At 57.1% G+C, this 27827-nt stretch overlaps 1 protein-coding gene across 6 annotated transcripts in view; it reads right to left on the reverse strand.

The window, feature by feature from the left end:
• Nucleotides 1–461: 461 nt before the first annotated feature.
• Nucleotides 462–27827, reverse strand: part of SLCO3A1 (solute carrier organic anion transporter family member 3A1) — a 102856-nt gene continuing 75490 nt past the window's right edge. For all 6 annotated transcript variants that reach the window (XM_078874689.1, XM_078874688.1, XM_078874691.1 and 3 more), the window contains 8 exons: nt 7901–7999; nt 7121–7456; nt 5774–5938; nt 5334–5541; nt 3561–3699; nt 2783–2961; nt 2237–2301; nt 462–1369 (listed from right to left, as the gene is read on the reverse strand). In XM_078874689.1, coding sequence (XP_078730815.1) covers nt 852–1369; nt 2237–2301; nt 2783–2961; nt 3561–3699; nt 5334–5541; nt 5774–5938; nt 7121–7456; nt 7901–7999 — 1709 coding nt within the window. In that variant the 3' untranslated portion in view covers nt 462–851. The remainder of the gene's footprint in view (nt 1370–2236; nt 2302–2782; nt 2962–3560; nt 3700–5333; nt 5542–5773; nt 5939–7120; nt 7457–7900; nt 8000–27827) is intronic.

Consider the following 27827-nt stretch of genomic DNA (forward strand, 5'->3'; position numbering starts at 1 on the left):
AAGTCACTTTTAAAAAAATATTTGAAAGTGCTTTTTCAGTAGAAATGTATTATCGCATAGCGATATAAATCAGCATTGTCACATGTCGCCGTGCTGTGCAAGTGTTGTGCGATATTTGGTGTTTGTGCGCATTTATATATTTTTAACAATTTTGCGTTCTTACACCATGTATGCGCTTTCACACGTGCCGGGGAAAGGGACACTCAGTGGCACTGCCACGCTCTCTCCCCGCCGTCACGACACTCGCGCGCTCAAACGCTTCCCCCACCTCCCGCTCGCACGCAATTTCGCACGTCCCCACTGCACGTTCAACCCCACGCGTCGTCGACACACCGTCTCCATCCGTGAGGCACTGTGAGGCGCACCGGCGTGGCGCCGTCGCGGTCGCTCCCCCGAAACAACCGCAGCAGTCTGTGCCCGCCCCCCCCCCACCCCCCACCCCCCCCACCCCCCACCCCCCAATGCCGCCCGGCGCCTTCCGTGGAAAAACCTGTCGAGGCCGGAGGGCAGCCTCGATGGCCGATCGAGCGCTTACGTGCTCGAGCGATTGCGCGCTCGCCAACGCTATCGATTCGCAGGGGTCGGCTGCCAATTCAGACCCTTTTACACGCGCACACCGAGTTTGCAGAGCTAATCGTGTTCGCTTTTTTTCCCCGACTTTTAAAATCGGCGTGCGGTGAAAAGGGTTTGGAGGGCGGCAGCCCACCGCTTGGGATCGGGAGGGTTGGCCCGCGCGCGACGGAGCATCGGCACCTTCGCGACGAGCGTGGCGAGACGGCAGCCGCGGCGGGGCTCTCGAGAGGCGCCCCTTGGGGTGGCGAACCGCGGGGTCCGTCGCGCCGGCCCCGACCCTACAGCACGGTCTCCATGTTCTCGCAGAGCTCGCGATCGTCCAGGCTGTAGACGAACTTTGCCCTCGGCCCGCCGGGCCTCCCGCCCGCCGACAGAGGGGACGCCGGCCCGGCCGCCCAGCCCCGTTCGACCGCTCCGTCGCCCGGACCGGACGGGCCGAACGCGGCCGCGCCCGGCACCGGCGCCGTCGCCGCGGCCGCCGCGGCCGCCGCAGTTGCGGCCGCGGCTGCGGCGGCCGCCGCCGACCCGGCCGCTCCATTGGCGCCGCCGGAGTGGAGGTAGCGCGCCGGCGAGCAGCGCAGGCAGGCCCACGTGGCGGCGTAGAGCAGGAAGGCGGTGGCCTTGAGCGCCACGGCCAGGATGACGTAGATGCGGCGGTAGGACTCGCTGTCGTAGAGGGCGCAGGCGCCGCGGCTGCCCTTGGCGAGGACGGCGCCCGTGCGCGAGCATGGCTCGGACCAGCGCACGCACGTCATGTCGATGGCGATACCGAAGATGAGCGGCGGCGGAATGAACCCTGGGGGGAGGAGGCGGGAGGACGGCGGTGAGAGAGTCGTCGATTTTGTCGTTAATTAGCCGATTTATTTTTCTACCGCACAGGGGTCCGCAGGCGTGCTGTGGTAACTCTCCGACGAGTTTCAGAGAGACCCACCGCGACGTTCAACAAAACGTTTTCGGCGTAGACCCAAAAACGCAGCGGAGGAGAACAAAGCTCTTTAATTTATTTTTGCTCCAAACACCGATCGCGACGCGGACCATGCGACGTCACGACACCGCGGAGTTGTCGGTTCTGAACACTCGCGGCCAACGGTGCCCTCGAAGGCGACGACATGAAACCGCTTCGCTCGGCCTCTTTATCCAGACGAGCCAAGCGTGGGGGCGTGCGCCGAGAGGGCGCGGAGCAGCAGCCGCCTTCCGGCGTCAATCCCTAAGGGGCCCTCCCGGTACGTCTCCCCCAGGCGCTGTCACATTCCCAAGTCTCGCGGAAGAAACGGGCGAAAAGGATGCAGTCAGAGGAGGCCCGAGGCCGATCCCCAGGGCAGACTCACGGCAAGCCCTTTAGCAGGCCCTGCACCAAGAGTGCCCGAAAGCATCGGGATGCATCAGGGATTTCACCGAGCACCGTTGTGACGTTGTAATTGTACGTCACAACCGTTAAATAGGACGGCCCAGTAAGCCCCCGAGGTTGGACGAAGGTTGATTGACATGTGGGCTGGAACCGTTGGACCAACGTTGGCCCGACCTTGGCACCGATGTTCCACGGCTACTGAGAAGGGCGGCCTCATTTCATTCCTTGAGCCAGAACCCACGCCGCCGACGGCGTGTGCCCACGTGCGTGCGTGCGTGCGTGTGTGCCCACGTGCGTGTGTGAGCGAGGACTTACCCAGGAGGCGTATGAGAAGGAACTGCACCCCCAGCGCGTACGACTTGAGCTCCGGACTCACGGTTCTGAGAGCGCCGCACGACGAAGGCCAACGGAGAGTTTGGTCACCAACGGCCGGTGCCACGTGGGGGGGGGGGGCGGGGGGCGTTCAACGGACACAGACATCACCGTGAGCCGTGCGTGCAGCGACCAGCTGGGATAGAGTGGCAAGCATCCTGCTGGAAGACCGCAGAGCTTGGCCGATTGTTGGTGGCGCCGGTTTTGGCCGCCTTCCCGCCCACCCCGCTTGGACGCGTTACAAATTGCGCCTCGAGACAAAATAACAAAATGTACGTGACAAGTTGCACACACGTGATCACTCAGGGGTGAACTCGGCTTTTTGAAAACTAATTTCTTTAGAACTGCCTTTTTTTGTTTAGTTTGTTGTCCTTGCATTTAGACTCCAGATAAAGCGGTAGTTCTTCCCGATATATTTGGACGGTGGCCCTGTGGCCCAGCCGGGCCCCGGCGCGGTTCCAGCCGGAGGTCCTGGCGGAAGGCGCTCACCTGATGAGTATCATGATGGCCGGCGTCTGTGCCATGGCGCCGATGAGGCTGCTGACGCAGACCATGGCGAGGAAGGTGGGGAACACTCGCTGGCACTCGGGGTTCGGGCAGCGGCCCGGCACGGCGCTCTCCGCTCGCCCTCCCTCGCTCGCGAACACGCACAGGCACTCCGACATGTTCTACGGGGGAAAGGTGGGGAAGAAATGCATGCAGGCACGGTACAGGTACGGCACGCAGCGGGTGGGCTGGCGGCCGGGCGAGCGGGCGGGCGGGCGGGCGGGGTGGCGCTGCAATAAGTGGCAACGCTCGTGCCTCACGGCAAGATGGCCCTGGGGTTTGGTGCCCGGCTCGGGCGCCTCTGTGTGTTGAATTGCAACGTTCCTCGCCCTGATCTAAAGATAGTGTGTGTGTTGAAGGCTACATAAGGGACTCGAGTTTCTATGACACACACAACAAACAAAGATCCGCCAGTATAGCCTTAACAGACTTTTGGAGCAAGTGCTGCTAGCGAGCACCTATGAAGGCAGGCATGGCACAAAAGGAGGTGAGTGGCCAACACCACGCCCGGCTGCCTTAGTACTCATTGTAGACGACTTAGGGGAGGCCCAGGAATGGTTCAGATATTTGGCACTGACGTTGGCCGTGAGCAGGAATCGAAATCGTGTCACCGGGTTTGTAGCGCAGCGCGCTAACCGCTACCCTACCGTTCCCCACACAACACACGCACGCACGTGCCCGCACACGCACGCATGTGCCCGCACACGTGCAAGTAACGCACCCCAGACAAGCAGCCGGCGTAGCAGGGTGAGAGGTACGTGATGCCGTCGGAGCCGCACACGGGGCTGTACGCTCCGGCCGTACAGCCACACTCCAAGTTACACGGCGCGTACGGGTCTAGGGGCCAATCCCCATCCGATCTGAAACACACGGGCACACAAACACACACAATCACACGTGCACACACACACACGTGCACACACACACACGTGCACACAAACACACGCGCACACACACAATCACACGTGCACACACACACACGTGCACACACACACGCACACACACATGCATGCATACACACAATCACACGTGCACACACACACGCACACACACATGCATGCACACACACAATCACACGTGCACACACACACACACATGCACACACACGCGTGCACATAAACATACACACACGCGCACATAAACATACACATGCACGCACATGCAGGAGCGCCGTGGGTAGAGCCCCGCCGTCCGGACAAGTCAAAGACAATCGGTTATTGGACAAAGTTTAGCTTCAAGTTTCCTTTGTTGAGCCAGGTGAGAACTCAAGAGACCAGGATGAGTCTCATTTACGAGGGTGACCTGGGGGTCATCGGTCTGCCAGTAGGGGCCGATGACTGCCCTCGACAATCCCAATTGAGTCATTTACAATTTAGCCGATTTTGACCGTGACGCCGGCACGCCATCGCCGACTCCTGCGAATGGCCGGGATCTTTAACGTCCACCGTGAGTGAAGCGGACGGCGTGTGGCATCTGCAAGATCCGACACCGTGTCTGTCCGGTGCTCGCCGAGCTGCATGGCCTTCCGGTTGCCGAACGAGTTCATTGCAAGGTCGTGCTCCGTACACACAAAGTGCCACTAATGAGCCGCAATAAACCTTGGCGATTTCGTCAAAGAGCATAAAGCATCACGCAAGCCGTCGTACAAAGACGCGCACCGCACTTCTGCGGCCGTCTGGAACGCTCTTCCTTCCGATATCAGGAAGCCACTGGAGCTTTGCACTTTTAAACCACCTAGATTGAAAACTTTTTTCTTGAGAACTTCTTTCTATGTTAAGCTTGTTGTCCTTGCCCCCGCATCTCCGATTAGCACGGTTGGCTACGTACGGTGCGAAACAAGTTCAACGTACATACGGCATGTACATTATTACGGTTGTTGCACTGCAGTAATAACCGGGCCGCCCACTGAATTCGAACGGTGAACAAGCGGCGAACGCGCGTCCCGCGATCGTCTAAAATCAAAATCAATCGGCGGATCGTCGGGCGGTTTAGAATCGGCTTAGGATCGCCACGGGTGGAGCACCTGCCGACCGCGTGGCGCGGTGGTGGTGAGGTGGCCCCAGAAGATGGCGCCACCGAACCACTTCTGGGGTCGCTTCAAAGAGGGTCAATCGTCACTGAAATGCAAATATCGGTGGGACTTTTATTGAGCGGCCAATGGTGATCGGCCTGAGAACATCAAGCACGCTCTATGGAGGTGCTCTGCACGACGCGCGATCCGTATGCATGTACGTACGTTGAACTTCTTTCACACCGTACGTAACCGAGCTAATCGGAGGTGCCGGGGAAGGACAACAAACTAAACACAAAAAAGCAATTCTGAAGATATTTGCACAGCTCCGGTGTGACTGAAAGCGCCACGCGATGCGGCGACCGTCTTTGTTCGACGGCGAGCAGCCAAAAGCAGCCGCTGCTGCGAGGACGATCGGAGTTGGCGTGTCCACGGCGCTACGCGCACGGGCCCGGCCCACTCGCTCGCTCGCACGCTCCCTACTCGTTGAAGACGTTGGCGTAGCGCGTGGTGACGCCGGCCACGGGCCCCGTGCCGCAGCCCAGGAACATGAAGGAGACGTAGCAGGCCGTGGACACCAGGTTGACCATGAGGGCGGTGCGCGCCGCGCCCAGGGGCGTGAGCGAGAGGCGGCGCACGATCAGCCCTCCCAGCAGGATGCCCAGACACGCGCACGGGATCGCCGTCATCGCTGGGCAGGGGGTGGACGCGGGGTGGCGACACGCGGACGTTACAAACGGCGCCCCGCGTCTCACGTCCACGCAGCGTCAACGCCGACGATGTCACCGCCACACGTGTTCTAGTGGAATGCGTGGACTGCTCCACTCAGCTACCCTGACACAACCACGCGTGTTCCGGTGGAACGAGCGGGCTGCTCCACGTGAGAGGAGGATGAGGAGGAAGAGATGACCGGCTGCACTTACCGAGCAGCTGGTTGGCGTAGGAGGCGGTGAGGTTGTACTGCCGCTCCAGGTACTTCCCCAGGAAGGCGGCGAAGCCGGCGATGACGGCGATCTCGGCGCAGGCGGCCAGCACGATGCAGGTGAACACCGGGTTCCGCAGCAGAGTGCGCGTTGCCCTGGGGATCACTGCGTGCCGCCAACACAAAGATCCCCCCGGCGAGTCGACTTATGACCGGTTCAGATATTCGCCGCTGTTACTGCATTGATCACGAGCATGGAATTTTACTCGGGTAGCCGGGTTCATAGTGCAGAGCGCTAACCACCGCACCACCGTCCTGCATATCGCTGCGCAAGCACAGGTGCATATTGGACCTGATCACTCGCTGGGAGGAGGTCACGGGGCAGGGCTCAGGTGTCACGGGATAATTGACGAAACCAGTCCAGTGGTGGCTTTTCCAAGCCTCCTCCACAGAGCCCGAATGAAAATAAGTCTGAGAGAATCTCACTGGACACGCGTGGTGTTTTGTGCAGGCATTGGTGCCACGACATTGAACTCTCGCTGCTGTTGAGAATTTCGTCGCGGGCAGCTGACTGCAACCCAGACTCGAACACCAGAACCAAGCGGAGCCGGTTCAGCGCGAGCCTCGCGACTCACCCGGGCCACCTCCGCCCCCCCTCCCCCGACCGCCCCCCCCCCCACCGCTGAGTGTTGCGTTCATCTCGCGTCGTTTGAATCACTCGGCCAGGCAGGTGCCGGCAACAAATCGCCAAAATAAAAGCGTTGGCACGTTCGAGATTCACGCCACTCCTTACAGCGCAAGACGAATGCGGAGGAAGGCGGCGGCGTTTCTGTTGACGCGGTCTTTCAAAACAACTTTTAAACAATGTTTAACTTTACCAGGTTAGGTCCTCTGAGCTGTGTAGCTCTTTTTTCAGAGACGACCCGGCTATCACAAATGACAGCTCAACGAAGTGGACATTCATAGCAGCAGCCAAAGAATCTAAGCGCGTGTTTTCTAAACGTGGAAAGAAAAACCGGAGCACCCGGAGAAAAAATCCACGTGAGAGACACGCAAACTCCACGGATTCAGGCGTCGGGATGAAAGCCACGACCTCCTGTATACCAGGCGAGGGAGTTACCATCTCGCTACCGTAGCGTTCTCTCTGCAGCAGTTCTGCAGGACAGGGCGATGTTGCTGATGCCGCGCGCAATTTCCCATGTCAGAATTATGCGGGCAAATTTTCTAATTTGACAAAATTTGGACCACGCCCCCCCGGCACGCAACGGCCTACGACGACAAGGACGCTTCTTAGCCTCTGGGTACGAAGCCGCCGTTAACCGCCGTTAACCGCTGCACGGCGCTTCACCTCTCAAGTGGCGGCAACACGACAACGCCTCCCGCCCGTTGCCCGGGGTAATCACGCTGCCGTTTGCCGTCTTGGGGGTCAGAGGCGCCGCCAGGGGTCGGAGGGCGGCGCGATCCGAGTGGCCGGCAACGACGGCGCCGGGCGGCGGCGGCAGCAGCATCGGCGGCGGCGGCAGCGAGGGCAGCAGCTCGGGCGTGCAGTGCGGCGGGCGGGCGAGCGAGCGTGGGAAACCGAACATGAAGAGCGAGGAGACGAAGAGGAGCACGGCGCAGAGGAGGAAGCCGGCCCACCACGCGCCGATCCAGCGCGGGTCTTCCGGGGTCAGGTCCAGCTTGCCTGTGCGGTGGGGGGTGAGAGTGTTTGTGCGTCGAAGCTGGAGGCGGGGAACGAACACGAGGGGCGACGGTCACGGCAAAAATTCCTTGGCTTCTGGAGTGCCGGCCTGAGGCCACGATTGGCCTTGGCCTCGGCCCGAGGGGGCTCTTGGCCTTGGCTTTGTCTCGGGCCCTCTCGTGCTTGGCCTTGCCTCGGCCCAAGGGCTTGGAGGACTTGGATCGTGTTCCACTGCTGGTACCAAACAATTTTTAAACGAAGCTATTTTTGTTTTACCAGGTAAGGCCCGCTGAGCTGCGTAGCTCTTTTTTGAGGAGCGACCTGGCCACACATGACAGCTCGACGAAGTGGCTCATCACGTGGAGCAGCGGCACCAGTCAAACCGGTCACGGGTCGTCTCTCGCGACGATAACCTTCACAGAGTGTCTGAGTGTCGAGCGGGCTCACTCGTGTTGATGAAGATGGCGTCCACGTAAATGCGCGTGAACACGGAGCCCAGCATGAAGCCGCACGCCGGGCCGAACACCAGCGTGGTGAACACGATGCCTGCGGACAGAGAGGCAGCGGTCAGTTGCTCCGTCAGCGAGCTCCTGTTAAGGCCGGCACGTCACAGCCCTGGCGTTCCGCGTTGCGGGCACGTGCCGCCCATGTCCACCCAACGAATTATCATCAACCGCACGGTACAACGTCACGTATCAGCCCTGACCAATTATGTTTGTGAACACCCGTGCTACAGGTGTTCACAAATCCCAACTTTTTCCACAACAGCAACAAAACTCAACACACTCCTCAATGAAAGGGGGAAAAAAACTAGATAAATACAAATAGACGACGTTTTCGAGCGAATGCCCTTCTCCACGGCACGTGTTTTCACGCGCAGTAAATTTGCGTTCCTAATCTCGCGGAGACTCGCCGACTTCGGACGGCACGGCGGCGCGTTTCCCCCGCAGCCAATGCTGCTGCCTCTCTCACTCTGTCGCGCTCTCACTCGCTGTCTCTCTCTCACTCTGTCGCGCTCTCACTCGCTGTCTCTCTCACTCTCTCGCTGTCTCTCTCGCTGTCTCTCTCTTGCTGTCTCTCGCTTTCTCTCTCTCTCTCACCCTCCTTTTCACTTTCTACCGTGCACAGTCGTCGGGTGTGGCATGCGCGACGACCACCACGTGAAGTTTTTTTGTGCGTGGTGCGTCCAGCGCCACGTGCTGTAGCGCGTGTTTTTTTATTGTGTTTGGTTATTTTGTTGTTGGTGACTTTGTGTTTCGTATCGAAATCGCATCCAGTGCTGTTGCTGCTGGCGGCAATAAAAGTGGTTTAAAAGTCAAAGTTTCGTTCTCTCTCTTGCTCTCTCTCGCTGGCTCTCTCTCACACTCTCTCTCTGTCTCTCCCTCGCTCTCTCACACTCCCTCACTCTCTCTCGCTCTCTCTGCTTCCAGTGTTCAGAGGCCTGCTTAAGGCACGGCTCCGGCTGGAGCACGCATACCACACACATGTCGGTGATGTGCAACGTCTTCTTCGAATGCTGGGGAGACGGAAAAGCCCTCTGTACCAGCGTGGACGGCACCCTCGTGTTCACCTTCTGAAGCGCTCGCTCGTCACTGTGGCGTGCGCGATGACCACCACCACCACGTGACTTTTCTTTCGTGTTGTGCGCGGTGCTTTTAGCGCCACAGCGCGTGGATTTGTAGCATTTATTTTCATTTGTTTGCTGGTGACTGTGTATTTCATATCGAAATCGCCTCCAGTGCTTTTGCTGCTGGCAGCAATAAAAGTTATTTAAAAGTCAAAAGTCTCTCACTCTCTCTCTGGCTCTCTCTCTCTGTCCAGAAATGTGCACGGCAGGGCGGCAGCAGCTGCCAATCTCTCACAATGTCCACACGTCCGACCTTTCCACGGTTCCCCCGGCGAGATCGATGCTGGACAACTGAAACCACACGATGACGATGAGCCATCGTCGTTGAGCTATCATTTGTGATAGCCAGGTCACTTTTGAAAAAGCTAAGAGCTCAATGGGCTTCATCCAGTAAGATAAAAAAAAATATTTTTTAAGTGATTTGTTTACCTTTCGTATGTTTTGCACTCCGATCGTTTTTTTATTATTATTTGTTGTTGAAACGTTCTGTGAAAAAAGAGCTTTATAGCTCATCGGATTCCTCCAGTCCAAGACAACATTCCGATGACATATAACGACCGCGATCGATCGACCGTGCCTGCCAACGCGAGTCAGGGTCACGGTTAGCCGACACCAACGCAAGGTGGCATCGTAGCCACGCGATCTCCACGGCGAACGGCGGAGCGCACAACGGGCCCTGCCACGCGACGGCACTGCCGGGCACTCCGAGCTCGCGCTCCGCCCCCAACACCACCACCACCACCACCCCCCCCCCCCCCGTTCGTCCGTGGGAGCCGTGAACCGCAAGGTGCGGTCGTCCGGCTTGGGGCCAATGACAGAGGTTCGTGGGTCAAATCGGGCAGGCCGTCCTGGTTAATACTGAGGGGGAGGGGTTATCCGCGGCACCTGGGTCTGTCCTGTGACCTCCTGTTAGCGATCCTTCAACACTTCACTTGGCCTCAAAGTGCACCTGGCCTGGCACAGACGCCGTGGTGACGCCACCGCCGTGTAGTGGCAAATGGCGGTGTACTGGTATTGGTTATCCGTAAAAATACCGAGTGCCGTCCGCTTCACTCACAGTGTACGTTAACGATCCCGTGGATGTCATTGGAAACGAGCCGGCCATTGCGTGCCGTCATCACGGTCTAAGTGTAACCAAACTTCGAAGAAGAAAAATAATCCCTCGCGAATTACTCAAATGGGATTGCGCACAGCGGTAGCAATCATCGCCCCCTCTGTTCGAAGTCCGATGGACGAGCGATCGCAGGCCGGCTGCTTAGTCACCTTGTGCCACACGGGGACAGCTGCCACTGTGGTGGGGTTCTGGGGGGGGGGGGGGCGGCGGGTTTCCCTTTTGAGACGTGTTGAGAGAGACGAGACGTCAAGTGAGTGGCTCGTCGCGGCGAGTAAAGCACCCGGAGAGAGGCGTCCGCCCGGCCCAGCGTGAAGGACGCTCGATCAAATTAAATCATTCTCAGCATCCTCGTCGTCGTCATCGAGCACTGATCGACCTGCGGGCTGGGCAACGCCGAGTTGGCTCGGCGTTGCCCGTGCACTTGCAATGCCAATTGTTCACGGCTCCCGCTCAAGTGCTTCCCGTTCTCCGTCATCCTCGCAGCAGCAGCGGCAGTGGCGGCTTTTGGCTCGCTATCGCACAAAGATGGGGGTCACCGCATCATCGCCCGCCGCTTTTAGATGCGCTTCTGCGGCCGTCTGGAACGCTCTTCCTTCCGATCTTAGGAAGCCACTGGAGCGATGCACTTTTACATCTTCATCATCTCGATTGAACGCTCGTATCTTCAGGACTGCTTTTTGCGTTTGGTTTGTTGTCCATCGCCCGCACCTCCGATGGGCGCAGTTGGCTACGTAGGGCGCGAAAGAAGTTCAACGTGCGTACATGTAGACACACACACGAGGGGAGGCAGGAGCTCAAGCGGTGCCCAGCAACATCAGCATCAGATGCCACTGGCTATGGGCCAACAGCACTCACTCCACGCACTCCACTTGATAAGCAGTGGCCAGGGAACAATCAACTAAGAGCGTTCGGTTTAACCGGGGCCAGGGCCCTAACGGAAAGTCCGTTCCCGAGGGAGCCCTCGTGTAACGCGACGGGCATTACACGGTGTGAACGCGATGCAAATGTATGTAGGTGCGTTGGAACTTCTTTCGCACAGTACGTAGCCAACCGCGCCTTGAAAATCGGTGAGCAAAATAGACAAAAGTTACAATGAGCATGGAAAATAATAATACTTAGTATTATTAAATACCGCACTAGAAGCACGTTCCAAAAATGTAATGTCAAATTAGAAAAATTAGAATCGTCATCTTCAACATAAACATCATAAATGCGACATATGCAGTGACGACATATTGGTGCTCAGCTCCCGCTAGCGGCCCTGGGCCAGTTTGTGGAAATTCCACACTCCCATGGCAGGGGCGAATATATCCATTGGACAACCGCTGTTGGCTTCTGCACAAAGTGGTACTCGATTTTATCAGCCCCGGAGGGATACTGATGGGCTGAGACGACCGCCCGCAACCAGGTTTTAAACATTGGGATTGCGATCTGCTGGCTCTACCTTCGCAGAAGTAGAAGTATCACAATGTTATTTTGTGTTTGTTTGGTGATTGTGAAGCCACTTCAACTGGAATGTGTTTGTTTACGTAAGACGCTGTCAAAATTGGTGCACGTTGCGTTGTGATACATCAGTGGACCTCCTCGCAACGTCTGCTCGCTCCCTCGTCCTCCCTCCCCTCTCCTCTCCTCCCTCTCCTCTCCTCATCGCTCCCCTATTCTCCCCCCTTCTCCTCCCTGCCCCCTCCTCTCCTCCACCCCCTCCTCCTTCCCCCCTCCTCCCCTCTCCTCCTCCTCCCCACTCTCCCCCCTCTCCTCCTCCTCCCTCCCCTTTGGGCGCTCGCCCAAGTGCTGATGCCTTAAAATCCGTCGAAGCAAATTGATCTCTCCCCCTCCCCTCTCTCTCTCTCTCTCATGCTTTGAGTAGTAAAGGAGGAACGCGCCGATAGATGAACGAGGGGACGATGACCCCTGACCGGGCGAGCGCGTGCCTGAAGCCTCCGCGGCCCTCCCACGTGGCGCGCCAAGTGCCACGTTGCTTTTTGTTGTCCTTGTTGTTGTCGTTGTCGTTGCTGTCGACAAACTTTCAAATCGTCTCTGGCGTTGGGTGAGAGGACCGCGTGGCTCGAGGTGAGCTTCGCTCTGCCCGAGGCAGCGCGTCGGGGCCCCCCGCACAGAGTCCCACAAGCGCCAAGCGGCCAGCAACAAACGGCACACTGCCAAAGAGGGGAAGGGGTGTGAGCGAGCGGGGCGTTTGAGCGAGGTGATTGTTGTGAGAGGTTCCGAGGGGAGGGAAAAGAGACGTTGGGAAGAGATTCTCAAGTCGGGCAGTGCGAGGGAAGATGAACTTGTTTAACCGGGCGAGATTAATCAGAGGCAAGGACACATTCTCACTTGCGAGAGTCACCAGAGGGCATTGGCATGCCACTAGGGGGCGATGGTTGCCATCTGCAGTCCCTGTTGAGCAACTTGCCGGGAATGTTGGCAGTCGAGGTCTTTGGGCTCCGACGCTGGCACGCGGCGGCCTGCTCTTGCGGGAGCGTTCACGTGAAGCGGTTGATTACAGCCGCGGGATTAACCGGGGGCGGCCACCGGATTCGAACCCGGGAACCTCTGCAACAAGCGGCGGACGCGTGACCGCCCTCGGACAGTGGCAGGGAGTTTTAGAATCTCGCTCGGAAACTCATCTCTTTAGAACTGCTCTTTGTGTTGAGTTTGTCTGCCCCCCCACACCACCCCGGCACCGATGAACACGGTTGGCTGCGTAAGGTGCGAAGGAAGTTCAAAGTACATGCATACACACAGAGCGAAGTGACCTGCAGTGTGGTGGTGGAACACAGCGTGGCCGAGAGACGAGACGTTCCGGCAGCGAGCAGGGATCTCGGACTCAGTGCCTTGTATCTACCCATCGTCACGCGACACTCCGCTCATCCTCGCAGCAGCAGCAGCAGCAGCGGCTATTGGCTGCTCGCCTTCGAACAAAGACGGCCGCCGCATCGCACACGTTCAGATGCGCTTCTGCGGCCGTCTGGAACGCTCTTCCTTCTGATATTGGGAAGCCACTGGAGCGATGCACATTTACATCATCTCGATTGACAAACTCTTTAGAGCTGCTTGTTGTCTTCAGTTTGTCCTTCCCACCGACACCTCCGATTAGCACGGTTGGCTACTAACGATGCGAAATTAGTGAAATGTGCATCCAGGAAAGCCTCGCCAACTCGTTTATCGCGGTTGTCCCGCTGGTTCTGCCACGAGATATATAATTGTGCTTTGCGGTGGGAAACAGAGCTTCGGTTTTATATTTCATCGTCTAATCACTTTACCGTTGATAATGGTTCTCATCCGGAGAAGAGCAGTCGAAGAGCGATAACAACGCCACGGCGGAACAGAGCGGACCCGAGAAGCAGTGGCGTTGACAATCATCACAATTTCGTGCAGTTTCACTTTCAAAATTCGAGATTTGTATTGAGCTACTTGGACAAAGTGGCCAAGGTCACAACATCATCGTAGTGACGGTAACATCCCGATTCACGTCGTCCCCCCTTTTACGTCGTTTAGCAAACACGCCGTCACTTTATTACTAACACCGCTCCGACCCGATTAGCGTCGCTTCAGGCCACACTCACGTCGCTGACGGCATCGTCTGCCCTTTCCCGTCGCCTCTCAGCCTTCGCCTCCACCTAGCCCTGTGAACGGCTTTGATTTACGTCTGTTTAAGTACGCTGAACTTCTTTCGCCCCGTACGTAGCCAACCGCGCTAATCGGAGGTGCGGATTGACGTCGTTTCGATATTCGTCGTCGCACCTTTCAGGGACGCATCCCCGACGTAACCGAGGTACTACTTTATTTCTCTGTTTGTTTATCCAGGAAAGCCCCACCGAATCTCGAGGTGACAAGATGTTGACTACCTCGCCTGGTATGCAGGAGGTCGTGGGTTCGATCCCGACCCTGACGCCTGCTCTATATTTGGAGTTTGCGTCTCTCTCTCACCGTGGTCGCGTGGAATTTTCTCCGGGTCCTCCGGTTATTCACTCCACATTTAGAATCAATGTCACGCGTTTTGTTTGGCAGTTATAACTTTCCACGCGATAAGCCACTTCATTTGTGGTAGGTCACTTCTGAAAGAGCTATACAGTATAGCTCAGTCGGCCCTTACCTGGTAAAAGAAAAATAATTTTTTTTAAATTTCTTTCTCAGGAGGATCCTTCCAATTTTTTTTGCAGTAGGGGGCGATGTTGCTGCTAAGTGTGATGCCAATCGAGTCATTTGTAGATTCTTTTTCTGCATAGAGATGTCGTTTTGGCCAATTCCAGTGACTTTGCGTGGGCTTTTTTGAAGCTATGGGAGGAAAGCAGGGAACGCGGAGGGAACGCGGAGGAAACCCATGCGGAGCCAGGGGGTGACATGCAAACTCCACACAGAGGTGTGCCCGAGTTTGGAATCGAACCCAGGCCTTTCTTGCTGTGAGGCACAAGTGTGCCACCCAATATATCACCCTCATTATTATTATACTCATCGTTCTAATCAGAAGATGTCATTTCCATCACATTTAGAAGGAGCTTATTTAAAGTCCACTATGTGCTTTGATGATTGTGAATTATCACCGTCGTAATTATCATGTAAAGTGCCCTCGAAAGGGCACTCTGTAAATCCTAAATAGAATATGTTGGAATCACAAAAACCCAACACCACACGTTTTTATTTAAAAACTGTTTTAAATCAGAGTGTAGCTGAAAGGTACGGCAGGCAGGGTCACGCAAAGGTCACACGCACACACACACGCAAGTAAACACACGAATGTTCACACACACGCAAGCAGGCACAGTTACGTGGCCACACACACACACGTGCGCAAACACGCGTGGACACACACAGCAGCACTCGCCCCAATAGTCTGCTCAAGGCTACACAGGTGATCTTGGACTCCTGGCAGGGTGTTTGAACTGGATATATGTGAACTACTGGACGTCCGTGAAAAAGAGCTTCATAGCTCATCGGATTCCTCCTCCAGTCTAAATATTCTGACTCTTCCGTTTCTGTATGACTCTTGTACGCTGTGAGCAGACGCGTTGGAAGAGGTGGGCATTCCCACACTTGACCACACCGGACGTGACCTGCCGATCTGCCTCCCTGGGGTGAACCCAGTTGTACTGCTGAGTGGGCGAGGTGGTGGGCGACGTGGTGGGCGACGTGGTGAGGCAGGGGGGAGGGAGGAAGCGGAACTTTGTTTCAACTGCCGAGCCGGGAGATCGAACCGAACCGACGAACCTCCGGATCTCACGTCAAGTGTTGCGCCGCTGCCGCTAACCAATCACAGCACCGCGTGCGAACGCTGCTCGTCTCTCACTCGCCGCGCCGGACACAACGCTTCTCGCCGTCCGTTCCTCGCCACGGGGAGAGATCCGCCGAGCGGCGCGCGCCGCCGCGCTTCGGTGACACGTGACTGCACGGGGGGGGGGGCTGCGGGGGCGGCCCGCTGGCAAGACGATCGCCAACGCCAGGGAGGGCCCCACACCGCCACCCGGGAATGGGAACTTTGTCACCGGAGCGCCGCGTTGCGCAGCGCGCGACAGTCCCGGCGGTTACGCAAACGAGGCGCGCGAGCGGCGTGCGGACAGCGGCTTGGCCTGGACCGCGTCCAAACTGTTGGCTTGGCGGCGGCGGCGCTAAATCACTCTTTTTTTATCATCGAGAAGAGTCTCGGCTGCATTTTTAAACGAACAAAATAAAAATAATAATAATCTCCCCCCCCCCCGTGTGAAGATGGAACGATACGAAGTGTAGTGACGAAACACGGCTGCACTCGGGAGATGCGCAAATTCGTCCCGCGGGTGGAAGAAACGTTTCAAAACCGCCGACGGCGAAATTTGACGACGATGCGATTGTCAACTTTTCCACAAACCAAATGGATCACCGTCACCTTCGTCATCGTCAGCAGCGTGGCCAGGCTCGGCGTTAATTGTCGGGCCGGCGCTCTTCCTCGACCGTTGATAAACGCACTGATGGGTCCACGTGACCGTGCCCTGCGCTCTGCGTTGGGCCATTAAAGAAATTAAATTCGACAGGAGCCACAAAGCCGCCTGATTAACTGCACGCCAGACGTCCTGCCTGCGTGTGTGTGTGTCTGGCCTATCTGCTCCCCATTACGGTAATATACATTACACGGGATTACACCCACGGCGGCACCACCAGCGACATGGGAGGATCGGCTGGAAGTGGAGTTGGGGGGGCGGTGGGGGGCGGCAGTGGGAGGGGGGGGGGATTCAGGCCACGGTGGCGGTGCTGGTGGTGGCGGCGGTGGTGGCGGTGCTGGTGGTGGTGGTGGCGGTGCTGGTGGTGGCGGCGGTGGTGGCGGTGCTGGTGGTGGCGGTGCTGGCGGTAGTGGCGGTGGTGGCGGTGCTGTTGGTGGTGCTGGCGGTGGCGGTGCTGGTGGTGGTGCTGGTGGTGGTGCTGGTGGTGCTGGTGGTGCTGGTGGTGGCGGTGGTGCTGGTAATGGTGGCGGTGCTGGTGGTGCTGGTGGTGGTGGCGGTGCTGGTGGTGGCGGTGCTGGTGGTGGCGGTGCTGGTGGTGGCGGCGGCGGTGCTGGTGGTGGCGGTGCTGGTGGTGGCGGTGCTGGTGGTGGCGGTGCTGGTGGTGCTGGTGCTGGCGGTGCTGGCGGTGGTGGCGGTGGTGGCGGTGCTGGCGGTGGTGGCGGTGCTGGTGGTGATGGTGGTGGTGCTGGTGGTGGCGGTGTTGGTGGTGGCGGTGCTGGTGGTGGCGGTGCTGGCGGTGCTGGAGGTGGTGGCGGTGCTGGTGGTGGTGGTGCTGGTGGTGACGCCAGGCATCAGCGAGAACGCTCCTCCTCGACCGGTTCCTCGCTCCTCCCGGCCGTGAGCCTGCGTTGCCCTCGCCCACTTGCAGTGTGAGCGTGCCAGGGCACTTGCGTCCATTTAGAGTGCTGTGCCAGTTGCTGTAAATTCCATATTCCTAGGACAGGGCTGGTCACTCCTGTGGCAAGGGCGAGGCCAACCACTGCTGGCTTTACACGAAGCAGGAAACCGGTCGTCACTCTCCGGACTTGCCAATAAAACGATAAATCATGACGTACGTGCGTATGCTGAACTTCTTTCGCACCGTACGTATCCAACCGTGCTAATCGGCGGTGCGGTGTGAGGACAACAAACTAAACACAAAAAGCAGTTCTCCAAAAATGGGTTTTCAATCGAGATTATGTAAAAAAGCGGCACAGCTCCAGTGGCTCCATGATATCGGGCGGAGCGTTCCAGACGGCTGCTAAAGCGCATGTGAAAGCGCCGCACGCGATACGGTGACCGCCGCCTTGTTCAATGGCAGAGCAGCCAAAAGAAAGACGCGTGCGATTCTCGGAAGGGGCCAAATGAGGTTGAGGCAGGCGTGGGGTCCATGAGGCGAGCGTGGCATTCTGGGGCCCGGCGTAGGCCGGTGCAGTCCGGTGCAGCCTTCGAGTGGCTGCGTGTTCACGTAATTTGCTTCTCCGCTCTAGAGTCTTTGATGTTTGCGCGCAGATGGGAGGGGGCCGGGGGGGGTGTATGAGGAGGCCCGTGTCACCGTGTGTACTCTCAGCACTGGCCACTTATGGTACCTAACAAATAATAGCGGAACACTTCAGCAGCGAGCACACAAATGACCCCGGCGGTGTGTGCAGACGCCCGTGTACACGCGAATGAGCAGCCAGGCGATCACTTGTGAACAAATGTACATGCGCACGCACGCACACACACACATAGACACAAACGCACGGCCGGGCACATAACACGTGCACACAGATGCAACGTGGACGCAACAAACACGCCCCACACACATGCACTTCTGGGCACATAATCGTGCAAACACACGCACACAAAAACAAAGATCGTATAGCCTTAACAGGCTGTTGGGGCAAGTGCTGTTAGCGAGCACCTATGAAGGTCGGCACGGCACACGAGGGGGTGGGTGGCCAACACCACGCCCGGCTGCCTTTGTCTCCCCAGTGGCGATGTTTACACACCGCGCCAGGTGTGGCCCATGACCGCACACACACGCAAACACGCGCACACACGCGCGCGCCCACACAATCCCCGGCGGACGCTCTCACCCCTCCCGCAGTCGCGCGAGGGCTGTACCCATTAACTGGCGCTGCAGGCAGGGCCCGTTACAGTGCGAGTCGTGTAAATTAGATCGTTCCCTCGTCAAAAACCATTCCAGGCTATTTTTTAAGGGGGTAGAGAGTGGGTGGGGGGGGGGGGGTGCTGTGATTTGCTCGCTGTTTTTTTACCCTACACTTCACCAACCCACCACGCAAATTGCGGGGTCGGCCAAATCGCACCGATCCCGCGATCCGTCATCGTCTTTGGCCAATGGAGGGCGCGACGCGGGGGGCGCTTTGGTCCGGGCCGACCGCCGTCAGCGGACCCACGGCGCACCGCACCGCAAACCGCGCGCTCGCAAGGAGTCCGCAGCGACGAAACGGGGCGCACCGCACCGCCGACGAGATGACGCGAACGGCACGGCGGTGCGGGGAATCTGTCGCCGCGAGGGAACGAACAACGCCCCCCGACAAGAGGACTCAGTGGCGCGCAGCGAGGAGTCGCGCGGCGATGCCGACATCCAACAGGCGTACCTTGCGTCATTATCGTTTCGATTTTCGTTTCACTCGCTTCGTGCGCATCCTTTAAGACGAACAAAGCGACGCAGACATCGACGTGACCCGAAATAGCGGGCGAGGCAGCGCGGGCGGTGGAGATCTCAGAGTGGGGCGGCGGGGGGGGGGAGACGAGAGGCGATCCGACCCGGTGCCACTTCCCTCCGGTCCCGGACTCAACCTCAGTCCGGCCACAGGGAATGTTCCGGTGCCGGCACGACGCGGGGGCATCGCGACTTTGAATTCTGCCCGCTGGAAATGTGTCCACCCCCCGGAGGAGTTTTGAGAGAGAGAGAGAAAATAAAAACCAGACACTGGTCACTTGGCCCGGACAAACCGGAGTCCACATTCATCTCCAATCTCCACGCCAACACATGCCAGAGTCACAGTACAATGCGTGTACGAGTCTGTGAATGCCAGTGCGAGAAGTGCGCTAGTGCGGTGGTTAGCGCGCTGGCCTACGATTTCCGCTCACAGCGAGCGTCGGCAATAGATGTCTGAAACAGTCCTGGGACTCCCCTAGGTCGACTCGGCCTTAAATGTGTATCTGGTGCGGTGCGTAAACATCAGCGACGTGTGCCGTGCCAGCCTTCATAAGTGCTGTTCGCTAACCTCACTCGCCCCGACAGTCTGTTAAAGGCTGCACGGTGGATCTTTGCCTCTGTGCGTGCGCGTGTGAGAATTCCCCAGCTCACTCGGATTGCCCTCGACTGCGGACAGGTAACAAGCATCGACGCTGCTGATGAGTGGCTGCGGTTTGAGGACATCATTCGACTTGCAGGGAGGGCAATGGAGGCCACTTGTGTCTCCTCGGTGGCCCTGGGCGAGACCACAGACACCTGACTACATGCGCTTGGCAAAGCGCCTCCTCCTCCGCCGTGTCAAGCAGTGTAACGAGTTATCTGCCTGTGCCCTGCTGTTGCAGTTGGCAAGCACAACAACAACAAGAAGAACAAACCGCACTTTCCTCAATGACTACTGTGTGTGGCATTTCGTGGAAATACATTTAGATAATCGGTGGCGTTTCGGGTAAAGAGCCATTGGCGTGATTTGCTTTAAATAAGGGCTATCAGCCGTTTCAGGGAATGGACAGAGGACGCGATGTGCTATGAAGAAGGTCCAATCCCAAAATGTCGCCTATCATATTTTTTTTATTTTAAGGCCACGGTGTTATTATTGAAGAATGTGTTGAGTTCGGTTTACATTTTTACTCATGATGTATTAACGAACACGCCATTGCACGCGTCGGTTTGGTCATCGTTATTGGTCGCAAGCGGGAATTGAACTTGGGTCACCAGATTTGGCTTCCCAAAAACGCACGCTCGCATGTCAGTAAGAATGCAAAACGACACTCTAGGGCTGTTCGGTTCGTAATGGGTAACGATTCAAGCCATCTGAGTCAGTGAATGGTTACCAATCAGGGTTCAATCAAAGAATCAATTATCTTTTAAAGAATCCAATTTTCACAATCGTTCATCCTGATTCATCTTCTCGTTTGGTCTGTATTTTTCATTCTATGAGCCAAAACAAAGACAAAGGTCCCCCGTATGACATGTTTCGGGCAAAGTGCTATTAGCGAGCACCCATGAAGGCCGGTACATTACACGAGGCGGTGGGTGGCCAGCACCACAGCAGACCGCCTGTGTCTCCCCAGTGGTGATGTTTACTACACACATTGCACCAGATACTCATTTGAGGCTGGGTCAGCCCAGAACCGGTTCGAAAAATCGTCACCGGTGTTGGCCGCGAGCGGGAATCGAACTTCCTTCGCCGGGTCTGGAGTGCGGTGCGCTAATCACGACGCCACCGCTTGCCACAATAAGTCTATGCGCACACAGACACACGTGCATGCATAATTTATTTAACCACAAGAAGAAGATTACATAATGGTTAATAGTTAATATTTCTGAAAAAGCACCCTGCAGCGTATGTCTGGGTTATTACAGAAGAATCAATAGGCTGTAATTATTCACAGATTCATCGAATAAAGTTGGTTCTTACACTCAGGATACTAAACTATTAAACTGAACTGATTTTATTTTACGAGGTAAGGCCCATTGAGCTATATAGCTCTTTTTCAGAAGCATATATTATAGCTCAACGAAGTGGCTTTTCACGTGAACATTTATATCAGCCAAATGCTCTAAACGCTTGATGTTGACTTTAAATGTGGAGGGGAAAACACCAGAGGACCCGGAGAGAAATCCTACAACGACGGGGAGAAAATGCAAAGCCAAAATATACAGGTGTCAGGGTCGGGATGGAACCCACGTGCTCCTGCATATCAGGCGGAGGAGTTACCATCTCGTCACCGCGACGCCCAGGCGTGAGTGGCATCAGCGTGTGCAAAGAACCAATTATAAACGATTTATGCAAATTACATGCGAGTGTCAACTTCAGGCTAACGGGCAGAACGAGACAGAACAAAGGACCCGGAAAGCAAACGAGTCGTGGACGAGGAGCAGAAGGAACGCTCTTCTTGTCACTGGTGAATCGTCGCTCGCCCGACGACCACCAACGCTTGGCTGGCGGAACGCCGGCAGCGTCAAAAGCGCAATGGCGGCTTGGGAAGAGGGCGGTCGAATTATTTTCGCAACGATCACGGCCATCATAATGAAAACACAAACAGGCTGGTGAGCCGTTGGAACAACGGGGCGCCCATCCGTTTCGCGATGATGTTCCACGGCAGCGGAATTCGACGCTCACGCGGACGCGTGGCGCGGGGGGTAGTTTTGTTTTGTTTCGCGTGCAAATTTCTTCTCGGAAATATTTCACTGCCATTCTCTGCACGGAATCGAGGTGCGGGTACGGGCAGCAGTGCTGCTGTGTGCGTGGCGAGCTGCGTGGCGAGCTGCGTGGCGAGCTGCGTGGCGAGCTGCGTGGCGACCGATTTGGCCGTTTTGTGTTCTTGGAAACACGGCAAGTGTCAATGCACGGACGGGCGACCGGTGAGATGTAATATTTGACGGGTCGTGGCGATTATGAACGGTCCACAGCCCGTCGCAGACATCGCCCCGCCGCACGTGAGACCGAGTGGCTGTGTGACAGCGGGCGGTGTAGAGTTACGACAGCTGCGCTGTTACGACACGACGAGGAGTTTGATCGTCGCAGACGGCTACCGGTCGCGAGAGGATCGCTGGATTCACGACACGACACGACCCCCGAGTCGCTCGGCCGACACACCCCAAAGCCACCTCGCGTCCCAGCCCACCCCCCCCCCCCCCTTTGCCATCCACCGATTCCCCCCAGACTTTGCGCTCGCATTACGGAAACCGGAGCGCTCTCTATGCCCGGGGCGCGGCGCACACGCTCGCGAGCGCCGGGGCGCCACACGGCTCCTGCCGCAACGTCTTCATCGCTTTGGGTTACCGTGACGGGGGAGCGGGGAAGAGGGGCGGTCGGGCACTGGGGTCGCGACCCGAGTGCCCGTGGTGCCGTCACGGCGAGACCGAGGGGCGACGCCGCGGAGGCCAGCGGCGCGTCCGGGCGCCGTGCTCGCCCACGAGAAGGCACCGTGGGGTCGCGTGGCCGCTCGGCGCCTGGGTTTGAGCCCTGGGCTTTGCCACAAAAGGTTATGATGAGGTCGTGCGCGGCGAATTTTATGCACGAAGCTGTTCCTTCATCCAAGCAAAATGCAACCAAAGCAAACCCAGCTCCTACCTTGTGAACTCTGTCCTAGGCCGTTCAACGCAGGAGTAATAAGTTTCGTTAAATGATTTTTTTTTCCTTTGAAGTGACTATAAGAAATACTCAGCGGACATTACTTTGGTGCGACTGTCGTACTTTTTGACACAGTTACGTCGCTACAGCACCTGGAAGCCACTTTAAAGCAATTTTCTACGTCAAAGTGGCTTCAGGCTCATATCAAGACAGCCTGCTACACGCGTAACGATGACGATAAGTGAGGATGAGCGCCGCACCGTTTTTAGATGCATCCTCCTTAAAAAAAAAAAAAAGTGATCATTAAATTTAACCTCCCGATACGGGGGGGGGGGGCGTAATTCCGTTTCGGCGGTCAGCGCAATTTTTGTCAATATTCCGTGGACGAATAAATCCCAAATCACCGGGGAAATTTTCCCCACTGAAAATTCGTTTCCACCACCACCACCGCCACGATGCGCGGACTGGCTCCTCGACGTCGGCAAATGAAGGAAGACTTCGATTGCCGCGCACAATGGGACGTCGGTGCGAGGGGTCTGGAGAGAGAGCCCCCAACGACGAGCAAATTACTTCTCGCTCTCCGCCGGGGTGCACGTCGCTCCGACGTGCCCTCCTCAGCAGCCCCTTGCCGGCGATGCCAGGAGGCGGCGAATGAGACCGCCGCAACGGCAGCTTCGGATCACCGGCGCGGAACGCTGGCCGGCGATTCCTCGCGGGCCCGGCACGCGTCCTCCTAAATGACACGACGGCGTCCGCATGCGATGAGCAAGGGCGCCGGAGGAAACCGGGCCGCGGTGGTTCGCTTCTGGGCTCACAGAGTGAAGTGATCCCACAATGCCGTGTGACACGGCCGAGGTCAAGAGGTCATCCGCAGCTGAATGTTGCCGACGTCGCCTCCTCCCTCCTGCCAGATCCCTCAGCTGTCGTACGGCCGCCGTTGCCGCCGCCGCCGCGCTTTCTTCGAGGACCGCCGTCACAGGTCTCATCATCCTCATCGCTGCCGTCTGGGGCGAGGCCTTTTGCCTCGGTGCCGCGTCAATGCCAGTCTCAGTGCCAGCCTCGCTAACCTGGCCTCCTCCACCCCGCACACGCGTACCCCTCCCCTCCCGCTACGCTGGCTGTAACTCAGACGACCGCGGTAATAAATGACCGTGCAAGCCAACGTTACGCTACAACACCAGGCCCCTCGCCTGGGGTTGTAGGCCTGTGACTACAACAACAACAAAATAGGCCTGTTATGCTGCCCTCTTATTGTGACGAGTCCAGGGCAAATCGCCCCCTTTGTGCCCCACGGCCCACACCCGTCAGCGGGTCCCGTGAATCAGCGTCGCGGCCGCTCCAACTGCTTCCGACAAAGCGGCACGCTCTGTGCTAATCGCAAATTCACCGCCCCGACTCAAACGCACGTCGCCGTAAAACATCTCCGCTCATTAAATCACCACCCCCCGCCCACCCCCCCCTCGTCTCGAGGGAGTTCCCGTGCCAGCGTCGACAGCCGACACCAAAACACCGCGTCGCACAGAATACGCGGCGGCGATGAGCGGCGTTGCGCGCATAACACCGAAACCCCCCAACCGCCTCCCCCCCCCCTCACTGCGTATTCATTCAAATGGATGTCGATTCACAGCGGTCGGCGACACGGCGAGGACACGAGGTGCGGCGACGCTTCATCTGTCCTTAAGTCAGTGTAACCCACAGCTCGCGCTGTCCCCTCGTGTGCGCGCGTGTGTGTGTCTCTGTGTGTGTGTGTCTCTGTGTGTGTGTGTTTGTTCATGGATGCATGCCGGGTCCAAGCAAGAACATCTGCTGGACTACATAGTGACGGAACAGCGGATGAGGGCCCATGTCCTTGACACCAGGACCTACCGTGGAGTTGATCTGCCCACTGACCATCGACTTGTTATCTGTAAGATGCGCCTGCCATTCTTCCACTCTGGTGGTGGGTGTACACCCAGGACCCCATTCAAACCTTTAGTGGCATGGTCTCAGCTAGCTGATGAAAGTTGCAAGCGAAATTCATCATCGCTTGCAGCTGGGGTTGGCATCGTCCCCCACTCCTCCTGATGTCGAGGGGAAATGGGCGAGGTTTAGGACTGTGGCTCATGCAGCTGCAATGGCTGCTTTGGGTACACAGTCCAGACCTCCCCAGAGACCCTGGCTGACAGAGGAGGTGTTCAAGCTGGCTGAGAAAAAGCGACAGGCCCACTCTCATCGGCTACAGCATCCTACGTCAGAGAATGAGGAGGCTTACCGCAGCCTTCGCTTGGAGGTTCGGAGAGCCGTTAGGCGCTCCGACTCCCAGCCACGTAGTTTTACCCGGGCCTGCTCACCATCATTAAGGTCCTTAATGATCGTGAGCAGAGGGTCATGGACTCCAAAAGCACGAAGAACAACCCAGAGCCCAGGCCTACTGTTGGTATTATAGGCCTTGACCAGGTCAATAAAGCAGAGATGTAGGTCTTGTTGGAATTCCCTACACCTCTGCTGTAGCAGACAGACAGGAATATGGCATCTGTGCAGGACCGCCCTTTCCTGAAACCGCATTGGGTCTCCACAAGCCTCTCCTCAGCATGCCTGGCAAGGCGATGTTGAATAATCCTTGCCAGGACCTTTCCCGGCACACTGAGGAGTGAGATGCCCCTGTAGTTGTTACAGTCTGTGCGGTCCCCCTTCTTAAAGAGGGGGACCACCAGGGCATCCTTCCAGTCCTGCGGAACCCGTCCAGTGGCCCAGACTGTTGTTATGATGTCATGTAGGGCAGTCTGTGCACAAATGCCACCCTCCCTCAGCATTTCACTTGGGAGATCTTCTCTGCCCGGTGCCTTTCCTGGTCTCAGACTCCGGATCGCCTTCAGTACTTCCTCAACAGATGGCACCTCAGCCAGCCACTCACAGAGGGTGACTTCTTCCAATATTTGAGGCACCGCAGCCTCAGCAGGGTCATCCCCACTTTGTTCCACGTTGTTTTCCTGGGTGAGGGATTTCCCTTCCCCCAGGACCTCACAGAAATGCTCAGCAAATCTGCAAACCTGTTCCTGGGGGTCAGAGATTGGATCACCGTTCTTTCCCCTAATGATGGTAATAGGTGTGGCGCTGCAGGTTACTTTTTTGATGGAATTAAAGAGCGATTTCTGATCGCGGGCCAATGAGGCAGACTCCATCTCCTCAGCAACCCGCGAACACCACCCATCCTTGCAGCGCCTCAAGGCTCTCCGAACCTCCGAGCGAAGGTTGCGGTAAGCCTCCTTATTCTCTGACGTGGGATGTGGAGGGGTTACCAGCCCCTCGCACCCGTCCAGAGCCCCCATTTGGCCACTGTAGTGGTTACAAACGCCATGAGGGGAATGGCCAATTTAAGTTGGCCCTCCCCCATGGCACTACCCACCACAGCGTTGCCGTCCGGTACCAACGAGGAGGTAGGGGGTTGTTTTTGCCAGACAATATCACCACCACCACCAATGTATTCATAAAACGTAATCTTGCAGCCCTTTGTCAATCTGCTGCTGGATGAAGGCCTACCCATGCAAGCCGTGCGGGTCATGGGGGATGATTGACTGTACTTTACTACGCCGGACAGTCGTGAGAGCGGGTTGGTGAAGGTGGCGAACCCCAGCAGTGGTTTGGACATCGCTCGCAACCGACATTGCTTGCCACAAATGAACCACACCACCGCGCTGATCTTGTCAGGGAGCATAAACCATCACCATGCCAACTTCCGTCATCCTCGCAGCAGCAGCTTTTGGCTCGCCATCAAACAAAAACGGTCAGCGCATCGCGTGCTTCTGCGGCCGTCTGGAACGCTGTTCCTTATGATATTAGCAAGCCATCGGATCTATGCACTTTCAAATAATCTACATTGACAAACTCATTCCTTTAGAACTGCTTTTTGCGTTTGGTTTGTTGTCCATCCCCCCCCCGCACCTCCGATTAGCACGGTTGGCTACGTACGGTGCGAAACAAGTTCAATGTACCGTACATTAGCTGGCGCCGGGAACTGAAGTCCCCATCGTTGGGGTTCTGTTGACGTACCCTGTCATTAACCACTGTGTCACGCTTCCTCCTAAACATTATTTAAAAAACATACATCAAATTATATACATTTATTTCAAGCGAGAATTTCGTATCAAAACTGTATTCCTTAAAAAATCCTTTTTTCATAAGCGGCAAGAAATAAAGAGATTGACAAACGCACCCTTATTTTTCGGGGTAATCCTCGCGGGAATTACACCGGGTGGGGATTTATCTTTGGCAGCCAGACGGCGCGAGTGGGCGGATGGAGGGAACGTAACGAGGCGAAGGGAGATGGAGTGGAGACAGTGAGGGGGAGCAGGAAGAGGGGAGGAGGAGGATGAGACGGCGGGGGCGGCAGTGAGAAATAAAGGTCCCATTTATCAACAACCTCGACTACAAGGAGCCCCTTTCAATTCGTGAAACTGCAAATTGCGTTTTCTGGAAATTATTTCGGCTTCATCACTTTGTGATCTGGCTCAAGGCCACTCCGGCAGAGCGACTGACTCACAATCGGACTGTGAATTCAGATCCGGGTCAGGGGTCAGTCCATCATGGTTCGAGTACCGTGCTGTGGGAAGTGAACATACGAGCCGTCTTGTAGAAACAGAAGCACCCACGCCGCTGAAACGTGGAAATTCCAGAATTGGCTCGAGGCCACCAGCCGCCCCCATAGCCCGTCTCCCAGACGTCCGTGCTGTCGGCTCCATGCCCCCTGTTCCAAGTCCAGGTTGGGGACATTCCTCATGCCACCTGCCCACGACTGCCAGTCAGACCGTGCCACGCCGCTTCCGTGCGGCGTTGTCGTGCTGCGTTCGCATCGGGCCGCCGCTGTTTGAAAATCCACGCCCAAAGCGTTTGTCGCCCCGGGGAACGCCGCTTCCACGCGCTTCGGGGGCGCAGACGGAGTTGTCGTCGCTTTGCGGAGAGTTTTTGAGCGTTCGGTTAAATTACGGAGCCGCGCCAAGTCGCTCTCGAAGCCGTATTCACCGAGACGCGTACGGTGGGAGGGGAGGCGGGACGCCGCCTGAAAGGAACTTCTGGAGCGATGGATAATTAATTAATTAATGATCGTTGGCTTGGAGAGGGAAGGTGCGTAGGGGATCATGGGCAGGGCCGGCGGCGGCAGTGGTGGCGGCCGTGTGAATCAAGACTCACCGGTTCATCAGTGGAGCCGACCGCAGATTAAATCCAAATGCTCATGTTTATCGCTGCCACTCGCCTCTCGGGATAACGCTGCCAACCCTCCCGCTTCCCTTTGAAGCCATCCTCCTCTCCCCCTGGGGAGCAGGAGGGCGGGGAGCCTGAACACGTCCACTTCACACCTGCCAGGGCATGGGAATGCCTCGCGCGTTTGTCTGCCACGGGCGGGGATTTATCGACCAAG

The sequence above is a fragment of the Lampetra fluviatilis genome, chromosome 39 (assembly GCF_964198595.1).
Source record: "Lampetra fluviatilis chromosome 39, kcLamFluv1.1, whole genome shotgun sequence".
NCBI lineage: Eukaryota > Metazoa > Chordata > Hyperoartia > Petromyzontiformes > Petromyzontidae > Lampetra > Lampetra fluviatilis.